Source organism: Gymnogyps californianus, chromosome 15 (assembly GCF_018139145.2).
Source record: "Gymnogyps californianus isolate 813 chromosome 15, ASM1813914v2, whole genome shotgun sequence".
Classification (NCBI taxonomy): Eukaryota; Metazoa; Chordata; class Aves; order Accipitriformes; family Cathartidae; genus Gymnogyps; species Gymnogyps californianus.
Window position 1 is genome coordinate 8925497 of NC_059485.1, and position 15680 is coordinate 8941176.

Genomic DNA, 15680 nt, shown 5'->3' on the forward strand with positions numbered 1-15680 from the left:
AGTCTCTGTTCTCTTTGTTAATTTAAAAAAAATTTTTTTTTCCACTTAAAAGCCACTTTTCAATTTATATTCCTAATTTAAGCCCATTCTTAGAACGTCTGTGAACAAACCTATCGAGGTAAGTTGGCAATTTTTTTTTATTGGAAAATGTGCGTTAAAAGGGTCTTGCCTATTAACTAGCTAATTAAACATTGCTGAGTCCTGTTTAAAGGCAGAGTGTTAATAGTAACACTTCTATCTGTCTCTGCATTTTATTATCAATGGCCCACACTGCCATTAGCTTTGGGGTCCGAGAGGTGGAATCTGACCAGCCCAGGCTGTGGTGGTTTAAGATGTTATCAGTCCTGGCTGTCTGCTTCACTCTGTGTGGAAGTCACCATTTCTGCAGCTTAAGCAGCAGATTGAGACTAGCTTGCTCCACATCTCAACCCAATGCATTATCTGTGATAGGAGCTAAAATGCCAAACTAGACATTGTGGAACCCAAAGCACGGGCACATATATTCTGCAGAAGCAACATGATAGCTTAGGAAGGAGGAAATAATTGCAATTTCTTAAGTCCTTATCAGTTTTATCTCAGGCCACATGACTCAGAACTCACACTACAAAGCCAGAGGCAAGTGTTTAGTACGTGCTAAAATGTACACACAAATGAAGACTAAGCTCCCTATCAGGTCTTAACTTGCTTAGCAGAGCATACACTAAGATCTGTCCCCTTGTCTATACTAAACTTTTACTCTTCACCTTCCTTAGGCATATGTACTTTTTAACGTTTCTATTAACTAGCCGTGGTAAAAATCTTACTGCAGACAAGACAGTTTCACTTTTAATGTGTTACTTAGTATGTTAGCTGACTGAAATAAACCATCTGGTATCTCTCCAGGAATAAAGCATGCATTAGGCATAACCAAGATTCTAGAGTATCTATTAAATAAATAATGTTAATATTTGTAACAAGAAATGTGTTAATAAAACACATTAAATCCTAGTCTAGACAAAATCTAAGAGACATGCTAGTTTACCACAAATGGTGCACATTTAGAATATCTAACCTTTAGAGTGAATGTCACTTGCCTTTTTGAGGCTCCACTGCCTGTGAGTTCACCTCCCTTTGCCTGGCCTGACCTGTGCAAAGGGAGCCGAATGGAACAGGACACACTACCAAGGAAGCACCAACTACGGCCCCTTTGACCTCTCTGCAATGCTGTGATTGCTGTTCATTTTAAAAAGGTCAGATACTGCTCCAGCACACTGTCAGGAACTACTGCCAGTGTGACACTTCATGCCCAAGCCTGAGAGTCAACACGTTAAAAGCTCCCTAAGGAACTATAACCTGAAAATCTATCATTACAATTTTATCATTTACAATTTTATTTGTCCAAATAAAAATATTATGGACTGTTAACTCTGCTTGGCAAAATCCATAATAAAATACCTTCTGCCAGGTCCCAATTTAGCTTACAACAAGTATCATCTTTTAAATCTCCCAATCAATGTATTGCTTTTTTAATGGTTTGATCATAATAGCAGTGAATTGTTCGCCTGGAATCTGCTGCCTTTGTAGACTAAGATCTCCCACTGAACTAAAAGGGACAGTAAGCAATTCAATGGCAGTGTCAGACTATTGGCTTAATGGAATTAACTGCAGGTCTGGAAAAAACAGATGTATTTTTTTATTTAAAAGTGTTAGTTACAAAAGATGAAGCAGTTAGAGAATCTCTCATGCCAATTAAGTAAAACCAAAACCTTATTGAAGGCTGGAGCCAATACTTACCTTAAAGCTAAAAGAGTTTCTAGGAGAAGAGCTTGAACTGTACTGTTCAGTTTTTGCTAAGTTGCTATAATAATTGTCAACTTTGATACTAGCAGATTTGTTAGAAACTGGATCATCAGTTATTGGACAGATAAAATAATTGTCTTCATCATCACTATCAGCATCAAGATAATTTCCAGAGTTCGCTGTAGTCGATCTAGCATTATCAATCCCTTCCATACGAAAAATAAGATCCTCGTCTGCCATGTTTGTGGGAGGTCAGTTTAACTCCTGCAATGATTAAAACAGCCACTATTCCAACGCACATGCAAATGGAGGGAAGAAACTGGGTGGGAGAGAAAAAAAAAAGGGTGGTTATTAAAAGAACAAATGATGCATGAAACTGATGTCAGCACACTGGCAGGAAAAAATCATTTGCATATGGCTCTATAAAAATGATCCCTAAGTACCCACATGTGGTTTTGAACACCTCAGTGCTAGACACTTCCAGAAGGCACGCAGTTTTTAAATTGCTACAACATTGAGAAAAGAAGATAACCACATAGAGAATACTACTATAAAATCTGAGGGACTGCAAACACCACCTGCTGCCTATGGCTGACATTTGTTAATGCTCCTATCTCCTCCTCTGAATGTGTTTACTCCTCCTTATCTGAAATGCTGAGTTTCACAACACTGGTCTTAGACACTCAAGGGAGCTTTACCTCAAACACCACAGTCAGGTTTTCAATTTTTTTCAGGACAAGTCTTCTGAAGGATATTGCATACAAATTAATGGCCAAAGGAGTTAGAGTATTATTGGGACAACATAGAAAATTGTCCCACCACTGCCAAGATTTAAGTTGGCTTTTAGCTCACATACAGCCAATGGTCCACAGTGCAAAGCATGCTGCTGAAAGTCCAAAGCACATTGCCCAGGCTATCCAGGATGTCCTCAGAAGGACAAAGTACAAAAGAGGCCAAGAAAGGAGGCCTGCCATTCCACTGCTGCTGCCCAAGTGTACTTACTAGTAGACTAGAGAGACAAGAGGAGATATGTGTAAGGGGTACCTCAACCCTTCTGTCTTTTACACTCTGTGAAGGGATTTCACTTTGGACCAGTCTTGTGTGATCTAAACAATCCTCTTCCACCCCCAAAGACAGCAGATATGGCAGCCTGGTCAACAGCATCAAGTCTCTGAGCTGTGTTCGCTTTAAACATAGAGCTTAAAGGAAAAAATATTCTCCCTGGTTAATAGTTCTTTTCCAAAGGTCAGAAAGCTTGATTTTGTCACTGGTTATTTCAACTTTTTAGTAGCTTCCTGGATCCAAAGAGAACAGAATAGGTAGGGTTTGTCTTCTCCTGGGTCCTAGCTCCAAAGTAAACTAAGCAAATTGAAAGTAAAAGTAACAGCGTGAAGTAGACAGGTCATGGTTTTTTATTAAAATCTACTCAACTATTTCTAAGCCCAGAAGGTGACGTTCTAGGTAAATATTTCACTGAGGCCTTCTGATACATTAAACAATGTTAGAGTAAGCAATATGGGGAGTTCTATATGGGTATCAAAATTGCAGCTCTGCAAAGTCTCCTGTCTTACCATAGCTTTTCCAAATTAGTGACACCAGTTTCATGGACACAGAGCACAGACACTGTACAGCCCGACTGCAGCAACAGACGTGTTATAAAAAAAGATAGGTGAGTCATGGAAGTATTTTTCCTGGAGCTCGGGTTCCACCCCTGGAGATCTTACAACAGGAACGTGTCCAGCAGCCTCCACCCAAGAAACAGTTTGTGATGATTCAGCAGAACTCAAACAGAAATAAACTCCTACAGGCCCAAGCTACAGAAGGCAAGTATTGTGTCTTTCACACATTACCAGCCATATAGATACAAACAGTTTCCATTCTTCCACATTTCACAGTCCAGAGCCACTGGCAGCAGGACACCAATGCTGACTTCCAGAGAAAAGAGTTTGCCAGTTTCTAGATCTATAAAGTCTCCCCCTTCCACCCCACAACACAGCTTCAGCAGGGAGGCCTCTGAAACACAAGGGGGCAGGTGGCCATGACACCCCTGGAGTAGAGTAACATTGCACCTTCTATGGCAAGGACTCATTTTAGTCCGTTGTACATAACATATGCTGCCAAGCAGAAGGCTAGGGATATATGCCTCAGTAGGAAACTGGTGCCTACCTGCCAGCATCCCTGCCTCCCATTCAGTGCGGTGTCTGCTTCACAGTGCTTCTCTATAGCTCAGGCTCCTTCCGCACACTGCCAGGCTATTTCCTGGATACTCTTGCACTTAAAGCGCTTTTTTCCCTCTGAACTCTTGTCCTTCTCCTGCTGAACCCACTTGCACGATCGAGTACATGTCTACGGAGGTTTCTAGCTATCAAGGAAGGGATGAACACTGAGAGTGGAGCAGGTCCACGATTCATCTAATACCAGCTGCTTCAAAGAGCAAAGAAACCTTCACAGAACAATAATCCACCCCTATTCACATGCTTTTCTAACTGCTGATAGGGAGGATTTCACACCCTTAAGTTTTTCACATTTTCTGAAACTCCGTTCTCATTAATTGCACTAATTCTAGGTTTCAGAGTCATTTCCTGAAGTCTCTTGTAGATAACACTGGCCTTTGCCAAATTTAATGACTTTAATACCCAATATCATCAAAAGGTCAGACCACACTAAAGAGAACACACAGACTGAAGTGAAACGACCTTTCTGCCGTGCACTTTTGTTAATTGTTTCTTCTGTTGGAAGTACCACATACAACTGATTCCCCGTATCCTGCTTGGAGCCTTCCAGGTCACTCCACTGTTTCCTGTTGCATTTTTATTCAATGCTGAGGTCAATCAGCAAATCTGATCACAACCAAGCTGACAGCAAAGAACAACTGGACTCATTAAAACTCATCAGGAGAATCGTACGCCCCTGGGCAAGAACCCAGTGGGCATCAACACAGCACAGCTTCTTCCACACCACAAGTACTACGGTGAACTGGAGGCAGGTCTATTGAGCAGCACGGTTGTGTTGAGGGTCTGACATCCTCACCACCCGCCTCTCAGGGATTTACTTCAGACTAACTCTAGCCTGGTCTCAGGGAGTGGATACTACCAGTAGTTGTGCTATGTTCTCCAGTTAAGTTTCATGCACAAAGAGCTTAGTTTGCAAGCTCTGAGACTGTTTTTCAAGATGAATCAAAGTGCAATGAGCTGAGCTGAGATGAGATGATCAGAAGAGTCCCTTTAAAAGCACTTTAACAAAAAGCCAGTGTAGACTCACCCAGGGCAAGGCTGGAAAGGTACAGACACACAAGGGACTGGGCTACTGCTTGATTTTACTGTACATTTTTGTCCTTAAAAATAATAAAGTAGGTTTACAAGCCACACCATGGCTCTTAAACCACTATCAGCACTTAAGGGTATTTTCTTTGAAGCAATCAGAAACCAGTAGCAGAAGCACAAACTTCCAGGCCCACTCAAATTAATGGGAATATTTTCTCCTCATATTAGCTTTGATTATTCACATTGCTCTGCTGCATGAAAAACAGGAAGGGGTTAGATGAATACAAAATAATTATCCAAATCTTCACACGGATTTAGCTGAGTTTAAACAAATATTCACTGGCAAGTCTGCCGCAGTGAGTTTTGCTGGCTGTTCAGATGGGTACTGTGAGTGTATTAGTCAGGTCTGCCTGTTTTGTTCTTGATTAGAGGGCAGAAGTAGACTACACAAAGCAGCATATCTTGATTTGTTTCACACAACAGATAGCTTAAAATCCTTTTGGTCCTGGAGCCCTGAAACCAACGATTTGAGCTTACAGAATATTGCACTTAATTTGTTCTCAATATTATAAGTATCACCCTTCCTTCCAACATCCATCTAAGGGAAGTATCATCTGTTTTACAAGCTAGAAAAATGAGATGTAGGAATGATCAAAGCCCTTGGAAAAGGTAGAAGTCTACATAGATACTTTGAAAATACCTGCACCTACAAAATAGAGGATTAGTTAGAATTTTCAAAATTTGGACCTGACGCTGGCTGTGCAACAGCATGCAACTTAAAGCAGACACTTCCAAGTGTCCCATCAATTACTTAGTTCTAGAGCAACCTCACCTAACCAGCTAAATCAGGGATTTTTACACAGCTAGCCTAAAAAGACAACTATAAAACAAGGTTTTCAGCTTTGCTTCACTGTTATTCTTCAGCTCTGTGCATATTCACCCTTCTTTCTCCATTAAACAGTACCAGATAAATACACTCCTACAGCAGTATTCATAGCTGCAGACCTTAGACCACAGCTACCAAGAAGATGGTCACCACAGAAACAGTGCCTTAATGTATGGCAGCTTTCACCAGCAACATTATGTTGTTGGTTACTGCCTTTCTGATGGAGGTAGTATTCCCACAGCTCAGCCAGCAACACAGAACACCAGGACTCCACCTGCATCAGGCAGCATCAGCTACAGTAAACCACTGCTGAAGGAGGTCTGAGCCAACTCATCTGACTTTGCACTGAAGCAGCTTTGGAACATTCATATAATCTGCTCTTAAAGCATAAAGACCATGTGAGAGCTGTCATTTCTGGAAAGAGGCAGTAGCGCATAAGTGGAAGGGGAAGGTATCCTCAGTTGCCACTACCATTTTTACTGCGATCGTCTTACTAGAGTCTAACGAGTATTTGAGAACTTTAACCTCTACTGCTCATCCGCAAACACAAACAACAGATGTAAAATGATGCTTCAAGTACAGGACTAATTCCAGGATATACTGTAGCACTGGACTAGCCTCATTACCCACAGCTGCTGTCCTGCTGTCATGGTTTAACCAGTCAGCAACTAAGCACCATGCAGCCGCTTCCCCCTCCCAGTGGGGTGAGGAGGAGGAAAGGGAAAAAAAAAGTAAAACTCGTGGGTTGAGATAAGAAGAGTTTAATAACTAAAGTAAAATACAATACTAACAATAGTAATAATGAAAAATAATAATGATAATAGTAATGAAAAGGAATATAACAAAAAAAAGGAAGGGGGGGGAAACAATGATGCACAATGCAATTGCTCACCACCCGCTGACCGATGCCCAGTTAGTTCCCGAGCCGCAATCCGCGCCTCCCGGCCAACTCCCCCCTGTTTATATACTGGGCATGACGTTCCATGGTATGGAATACCCCTTTGGCTAGTTCAGGTCAGCTGCCCTGGCTGTGCTCCCTCCCAGCTTCTTGCACACCTGCTTGCTGGTAGAGCATGGGAAACTGAAAAGTCCTTGACTTAAGATAAGCGCTACTTAGCAACAACCAAAACATCAGCGTGTTATCAACATCATTCTCACACTAAATCCAAAACACAGCACTGTACCAGCTACTAAGAAGAGAGTTAACTCTGTCCCAGCCGAAACCAGGACACCTGCACTCATTTCTACTACTGCAGTCAAATACACGTCAGCAGATCCATTAGGTCTGAGACAGTCCAAGAAGCAGCAGCAACAGGAATGCAGGTTTATGCAGCAGTGATTGCAAACATTCATGATTTCTGTGACTTGCTGTGTAAATGGAACATCATCATACAAATCAGTTTGTATTTAAAGCTAATGGGGTTTATAAAATTCTGTCAGTTTTTCTTGGAACCATACTTCTTGTAATGGACTTGCAGTGTTTACTTTGGAAGTGTATTTACTAAAAACCGTCCTCACATAACATGCTCTTTAAAAGAGAATTCAAAAAACAAACTTTAAACTCCACAAACACTGCTCTAAACCTCACAGTTTATTTGACCAAAAGCCCTACAAAAAAGCCTGAGCTTCATCCTAAGGCTTATATTCTGTGCTTTTGCATCATGGCATAAAGCCATACTATCTAGGAACCCCCGCCTCTATTGCTGCTATGTTTTCATCATTTAGTCTTTAATACCCATTACAGAAGCTTTCCTAGGGCTAAGCAGCAAAGAGAGTCAGACTGCATGGAACCTAGCCTGCAAGCCTGCATTATCACACACAACCTGTAATTTAAACTACCCACTCCAATCTACTTTGAAAATTTATTTCATTTTTTTAATCAACCTTGTACTATGTGATTCAAAATAAAGATAATCTAAATTACAGTCAGTTGTTAAATCTGCTCAAGTATCTATTATTTTTGGGCTTTTCCAATGCCTGTCTGAAGTATTTTTCTTTTTCTTGCCTTTATATCCAAGAGCCACACCACCAGGAGGGGCAGGTGAGTTGCAAGGACAATCCACTGTGTTGCAGAGCACAGTGCACATGCAAGCACAGATAAACAGAGGGGAGAATTCACATCACAGTGCTGGTAAAACATGCCTTGTTTCTTGTAGGGTGTCTGTTGTTACAGAACACTCCTGGTTTGGCAGGATCCTTGAGCAAGACCCCACAGCTGCCTCAGCACTGAAACCTGCCTTAATTCATCCCAAAGAGCTGAGCGATAGGAATGCTCTAGTCTAGTCAGCAAAAGAAGGGACAACAAGGAGCATGTCCAGCTACTTCTTAGTGGCTGTTTTAGCTCAGACACAGCCCTCTGCACCACTTTAGCACAGGACAGGGGAACAGAAACTGCCCTAGGACAGAGGAAGTCCCATCTTCTCTTGTAGAGAAGCATTAAAGCAAGAATGACCCCCCTCTCCCTGGTATAATACTAAATCCCTTTTCATTTAATACCACATCAGCTAAAGCCATCTAGCAGGAGACCTGTAACAGTAACAAGCAGTTTTTTCTTTTAAGAGAGAAATCACTTTTTTTCAGGTTAAAATTCTTTTAAAATACAGATTTGAAATTTAACCTAAGCAACTATACAGGCTGCGCACCTTACAATGTGTTGTTATCATCTTTATGAACTACAGACACAAAGCTACATAACAGGGTCCAGAACAACCCCACTGCTACATTAATGTCCTGTAGCATGTTACACAACGACTGTGCTTTTCAAACACCCAACTGACCCTTGTGAAGCAAACGTCTATTCTCATCTGCACTGCACACTGGCAAGAAAACAGGTTTAGTGAGTCAAGGTAAACAGCTCTGATAAAAAACAAGATTAAAAAACCCAGAAATGTCTCAACTCACTGGCTACCTTTAACAAACCTGGTCTTACCAAGTACAGATCTTCTAATAGGAAGCCTTTACTTCAGGTCCCTTCCCGTGCGTCACTACTGCAAACACCATGGCACAAATCACATCCAGTTTGTCTGCAAGCACAGCTGGGATAATGCACTGCATTAGCCAGAGAGTGTTAGAGAGCAATGATGCAAAATTCATGGAGTGAATGGGAGAGTTCATCTGCGCCAGCTCAGAATACGATGCATTTGAGACTCAAAACCCTGTGCAAGGAAACACATTGTGGCTTCAAACACACAAATGGCTTTTAGAGTTGCAAGCAGTAAAGCACAGAAACAACCCTTCTGAGTCAAGTCCACCCTTCTGCCAAACACGCAAACAAATACTACATTAGCGGTAGCCAAAACACGAGGGTATAAAAAGACAGAAAAGGAACTTTCAAGATAACTCTACAATGTCCTTCCATTGCCATTAATAGTTCTGTTATTTCAACCGGCTTTAAATACACTGAACAACTAACTACTATTGACTTTTTGTAAGCATTTGCTCATTACTCTACGTTGTTCATCAACCCCATGCTTTATACGTATTGAGGCATTTGAAAAATTATCCAACTATGAACGGTCCTAAAGGCCATTACAGGCTGTCACTGTATGCTCAGCTAGCCCTTCACCCACCTGCGGTCCACAGGCAGGCGGCTTCTACCCCACCGGCCGCTCCGCACACACCAGCACCGTTCTCCGCTTGGGCTGTTTTACAGTTAGAAACAGGATTTCGGGACTCTTAAACTGGGCGTGCCCTAAAAGTAACTGCACTGTCCTGGAAACATATATGGACGACACTATTATCTCCAGGCGTAAGTGCGGGAGTGTTGCCCAATCCAAAAATATCAGGTTATTTTTAGGTCACCGCAGCAGCTCACGGCTTGGCCGCCGGCCTTTTACAGGCTCTAACCGCCAAGCCGTTCACCATTTTCTGGCATTAAAAACGCCCATTCCGCACCCCGCACTTCACCCCGCGAGCAGCCTGGCGACAGCTTTCGCGGGCCCGACCCCCCGCCGCTGTCGGCCCCCGCACCGCGAAGGCACCTACCGGGTTACCGCAGCCCAGACCCGCCGCCCCGGCCGCTGCAGAGCGATCCCGCCGCCGCCGCCCGGCCCACGGCAGGCGGGCGCGCAGCCGCCCTGCTGAGGAGAGGCGGGCAGCGGAGCCGCCCCTCACCTCCCGCGCTGCCGCCGCGCGCCGCCTTCCCGCCCATTGCGCTGACAAGCGGCGCCTCACGCTCGCGCGGGCCCTCCGGGACCCCCTCGTAGCCTCACACCAAGCTGACGGGGGGAGCCTCCCAGACGCTTTATTCCTGTGAGAAAAACATTGAAAATTTGAGGCGAAAACCCCCGATTAGCACTGTTAGGTGTTGGAGACAGGGGAATCCCGGGCGAGAGGGAGCAGAAGGGAAAACAGCTGTGCTGGAAACCCACATGAAGCTCCGTCTCCTGAGCACTGCTCATAGGAGCAGCATCCAAGTTTCCTTTCATTTCTGCTTCCTTTGGGTTTGGAGCCGAAAGGTGGGTTTCCTGGGGCAGGTGGCTCCCACAGGAAGGGTGCATGGCACAGAAGCCCCCCAAGGACCCCAGCCCTGGGGGAAGGCAGAGAGCAGACAGGCAGTGACCGTGGGGCCTATGGGGGCTCTGTGCACTTCGGGTTGGCCTTTTCTGCTAAATTAAATTGCACGGCTCCATTTTCCCATGAGAAATGGCAGAAGTACGCACCAGATTTCAAGTTCCAAAGGTGTGAGATTTCTTCAACTCACCCACATTTGCTTTCTTCCTAAAACACTGGCTTTCTGGGTTGAAAACACCCATGTTTAAGCTTTTCCTCAAGCTAGAATGTGTGGAAGATTTAAACAAAACTCCTTATCCTTTCATGGGTTACATGGAAATTAATGTAAATAGGTTCTGGCTTAATTGTATCACTTGGCAGCCTGCAAAGAGTTTGCCCTTTTTACTGTCATTGCATCTTGTATTCATGTAAATAATCCTTGTTAGTGCTTTTTACTGTAAGTAGGGATTACAAAACCAAGATGGAAGATGTGAGTACGTCCTTCATGACAGACGGACGGTGTCTTGTGGCATCACAGACAGAAGAATGTACAATCCCTGCTCTCTCCAAAGAGGGAGGCAACACTGAGAAACGCTGCTGCAATGCTAGTGCTGAGATAATCTTCAGGAGGAAGATTACTGATATTTAATTAAAAAGACACAGAGCAGATGCTCTGACTCTCTGCCAGGAACACCCACCTACCACCACCATTACTTACATAAATTAAACTGTAGCTTTAGCTTGGGGATTGGAGGGAGCAGCACATGCATGCGGGAACACTGCCTGCAATTTGAGGGTACCTGTAATTTTGGCAGCGATTTTCAGCACTATGCTAAAGGTACAGCCCTTGTTTGAGAATGTAAAGTGGAGACTTGACTGAGCCCCTGTTTAATGCTGCTTCCTATAGGCACGTTTCTGGGTAGCCTGAAATTCCTGCAGAGTTTAAGCTCAAATTAAACACATTTACAACGTTTGTGGATTGTACAGAAAACCTCTGAGGTCCTATTCATCTCTCAGCTGTAAATCACTGTTCTAAATATTAACAACTATCGAAAACTGGGTGCTTTTGCCCCATCAGCACCAGACTGTGCATGTCTCCCCGTTTCTCATTCTGTGGGCAGCCCAGCTGAGCACCCTGGGGAGAGCAGCACCCGGCAGGGCTGCCGTCGGGATGCTTCACAGCAGGGCCTGGGAAGAGGGCAGACTCATCAAATTAATTCTGAAGGCCTGGCAGAAGCCAGATGTCTGGTTCCCACTGCATGAAAATGTGTTGATAATGGTTAAAAAAGTCACCATCTGCTATCGTAGGGTACTGATAACGGTGGAATACTGTTACCGGTGTGATACAGGAGCACAACTGAACAAGTCACAAGAGTAACTGGCTTTAAACTCATGTAAATACACAGCATCGTTTAGACTAAAAGGGACCCAGTGGCATACGGCTGTATTATGCTATATATCCTCATGAAGAGTGTTCTGCCATATTAGGAACAGTTAGGTTATACCATCTCAAGCTACACATTTCTCATGCCTTTAAATAAGCCAGCTTTGGTACCCTGATGCAAGGGTGTACTTCTTTTCAGGTTTAAGTCTAGGGCTTCTCTTCTCTATAAGATTTTCTTAAAAGAACAATCAGCGATGATGAAAAAGTATTTGATGTAATACTAAAGATGCATATTGAAATTAGATATTAGATATTAGCCCAGACATGCTGCATCTTCTAGTTTTAATTTTCTATTTAGATGTTACCTATTATATCCTTAACACATGAGGAGTTTGACTCATGTTTATTTTTTGTTCGAAAGTATTAAAAATTAAATTTAAAATGGCAACCTAGGAAATTAGTGACCTGCAAGTCTAGTATGTTATTCTTTCATTTAGTATGCTCAGCAATGCGTATATATTTTTTCCAAGAGCACCAAAGCTTGCAAAGTTCCAGTATGCTCATGTTAAATGAGGTTCTGTTTAGAAATTGCTGTTCTAGGGGACTGCAGTTTTTGAAAGGAAAAAGGAAAGCATACCCCAGACGACACTAACTTTCAGAGCAATTTTGTTCTGCATTCATTTGAAAATCCAGATGAAAAATTGCGTGTAAATCAATTAATCCTATGAGCAATTTGTGCCTACATACTCCTATGACAGTCCCTTCTTATAAAGTAAATCCAGTTGGTCATAAACCTCACCTCAGCCATATGGTAGGTGCATATAATATACATGCATAAAACTTCCTGGAGCACCAGCGCATGACTTTCTATGGGAAGAAGAGCAATGGTAGACCATCATTTCTCTGTATTGTTTTAATTGCACAGCATTTAGTCCTGATGTTTTTAGCTCTGTCCACAAAGTAATTATACAAATTCCTCCTGCAGGCCCCCCAGAATAAGAGAATTTGTCTTTCTACTCACCAGTGACAGCTTGAATCTGGCTCTGGCTGCCAAACCCAGCTCCCTCATTGATGTGGACAGGAAAAGCACCTGCTTACACCATGCCCGAGCTCAGCAGCAGCAGGTAAATGAGGCACCAATACGGCAGGACAACGAGCTGTGTATGGACAGCCCTGGCCACCAGCTGCGCTTTGTACCAGCCTCCGCAGCTCCATGTTGAGCAGCACCGAGATAAAGGCAGCCAGGGGCCTCCCATTTCAGGTGGGAATGGTTCAGCTGAAGATACACTGCGATGCCAAGCCAGCAGCTGGCTGGGAAGGTCACTTGCCCTGCAGCGTGCTGGCAGCTCTGGGGTGTGCAGCGCTGCGGGCACCACTTGCACTGCGGCGGGCCAGGAGGCTACTGCCTCGCCGGGAGAGAGGGCAGGGGGGTTCCTGCTTGTGGGGCAGGGGGCAGACCAGACCCTCTTCCGGGCAGGGAGGTGTGTTCAGACCTGCTCTTGCGGCTGCAAAGGCACCAGCAAAGGGCTGCCCTCGTCCCTGCCTGGCCACGGCAAGGACATCCCTGGGGTGGCGGATCCGCGCCGCAGGGCAAAGCCCTCCTGAGCACAAGTTGGCACTCCACTGCCGCTGCCGTGGGGGACAGGCACCCGGGCAGCGCCTTGCCGAAGTGCCGGCCCGTGCCTGCCGAGGACGGAGTGCCCCGAGGCGCGGCCCGACGGCCGGTGCCCGGCGGGAGGCGAGGCCCGGGGGCTGCCCGGGTCCCGGGGGAGGGAGAGAAGGCCCCGCTTCGGCCTCCCAGGCGGCGGCCGTGGGTCAGGGGTCACCGCGGGCGGCGCCCAGGCCACGTGTGCAGCCGGCGCCAGGCGCGTGGCAGCGGCGCCACCTGTCGGGCGCGCGCCGCCCGCCCCGGCGGCCGCGGGCTCCGCGGGGAGCCCGCGGGGCCTGGGGCGAGGGACGGGCCCCGGCGGCGCCGCCGGCAGCCCCGGCCACGGAGCCCTTCGCCGGAGAGCGAGGAGGCCGCGCCCGCTGCAGTAGTGGCGTTTCCCGGGGAGGAAGGGCGCCGGCCGGCCGCGCCGGAGGGCGTTGCGGTAGCGCGGACACAGGTGGGCAACGTGTGGGGGTGGGTGGGGAAAGCGGCGGCGCCGCCCCCCTGAAAGAGGCCTGGCGGGCGGCTGAGCACCCAGGCGGTAGCGTGGCCGAGTGGTCTAAGGCGCTGGATTTAGGCTCCAGTCATTTCGATGGCGTGGGTTCGAATCCCACCGCTGCCAAGCTGTTTTGTTCCCGCCGCGGCGGCGGCTCCTTTTCGCCGCCCGACCAGCGAGGCCGCGTTGGCGGCGAGCGGGGGCGGCCCGGAGACGGGACGGCCTTCACCGGCCGGGCCGGGCCGGGCGCGGCGCCCCGCGGCCGCTCGGGGTGAGTGGGTGTTGGGGTTCCCGGTCACGCTCGTTAAAATCGAATTATAGAAAGTTGTGGTATGTACTGGGAAAAGTGGCTTCTCCTCCTTGGGTGCCTTTTGGCTTAAAGTTAAAACCACTCATTTCGGGAGCTGTGCCTTCCCGTGCCGTGTTTGGGTTACTGTACCCTCAGCCTGCTGGCTTTGCACCTGCCCTTTGCTGCCTGCCCTGAACTGAGCCGAGATCTAAGCGCTCTCACCTTCTCCAGAATTCTCAAATGCATACATGATTACTCCCCCTGCCGACCTTGATTCCTCTAGATCTCCTGTTTCATCCCTAGTCCCTTCTTTCCCAAGCTCGCTCTTCACGCTTGCATTGTGCTCTTGATTGTTCCCTCCCCGCTACAGGCTGAAAAAGGTGCCGAGGGGAGGGAGATTTCTGTGATAAATCGCCAGCGTGAGTGGCGGATGGGAGGGAGTGGGGCCTTCCAGACCACCTGGTTTTTAGGCCCATTTTAGCTGAACAGTAATTCAAAAAGCACATTGTTCACTTTAGCTTCTGCAGGGATTTGCTCAGCACAACTGCTATACCTCAGAAATCAGGTGCAAAAACGTAGTTGTACCTAAAGTTCAGCTGACAAGCAACTAAACTTTATTGTTAGTTGTTGTCCTCAACTACAGGAGGTAAAGGAAGCAGTACAAAGATTAGTGCAATCCATAGTGGCAGATTCCTCTACTGTGACATAAATGCACTTTAATGTAACTTAGTTAATAACTTCCAATTTAACTAAAATACGCAGTTTTGACTCATGAAACACCATACCTGCATGTGTCCCCCATGCCTGTGAGCTGGTGCCAGGTGCTGTCCCAGATGGCTCTGCACCCCAGGGCTAGGGCGGGGAGCGGTCCTGGAACAGTCTGCACAGAGGCACAGGACTGACTGCAGTGAAGTTTCAAGTACACTTTTATTTTCCCTCATGTGCAGTGATACAGCTAATTCACAAAAGAAATTCACACAGTGTGAACTCTCTCTGTACGGCTGGTATATGTTATTTACAGCAATCGGTTCTGTCTGTCCCTTTGCTTGTTCCTCAGTTCCCCAAGGTCGTGAGCCATGGCAGCAGCTGTGGTCAATCTTTCTCCTTATTTTAGCCATTTTTCTTCACTGGTGAGGCACTGCAGGCTGGCTGTAGCTCTTGTTCTTTCTGCAGGTTCTCATGTACTTCAGCAATCAATTTAGAAAGTTGGTTTTTTGGTGTGAAATAAACAGATGCAACAATCTTGACACCAGTGTGTTTCAGTGATTTGGCCATACTTGTTTACTGTATTTTGATTTCTCAAGTACAGCTACTGGTAGGTTACAATTTTGTTTTTAAATCTAAAAATAACTGCCTGTTTATTGCATTGGGGCCAGTAACTATTGTGGAGATTAGAATGATCCAGGTAGCAGTACTGTGACTGAGTACGTGCAGTTTATGCAAG

The 15680-nt window shown here is 45.8% G+C and overlaps 1 protein-coding gene and 1 non-coding gene across 3 annotated transcripts in view; one reads left to right on the plus strand and one right to left on the minus strand.

Annotated features, from left to right (window-relative positions):
• EEF2K (eukaryotic elongation factor 2 kinase) overlaps positions 1-9518 on the minus strand; it is a 33122-nt gene extending 23604 nt beyond the window's left edge. For both annotated transcript variants that reach the window (XM_050905888.1, XM_050905887.1), the window contains exons 1-2: positions 9498-9518; positions 1774-2098 (exon numbers count right to left, since the gene is read on the minus strand). In XM_050905888.1, coding sequence (XP_050761845.1) covers positions 1774-2019 — 246 coding nt within the window. In that variant the 5' untranslated portion in view covers positions 2020-2098; positions 9498-9518. The remainder of the gene's footprint in view (positions 1-1773; positions 2099-9497) is intronic.
• A 4473-nt stretch (positions 9519-13991) lies between these two features.
• TRNAL-UAG (transfer RNA leucine (anticodon UAG)) lies at positions 13992-14073 on the plus strand. Its single transcript has one exon. It is a non-coding gene; the product is annotated as a tRNA-Leu (tRNA).
• Positions 14074-15680: the final 1607 nt, after the last annotated feature.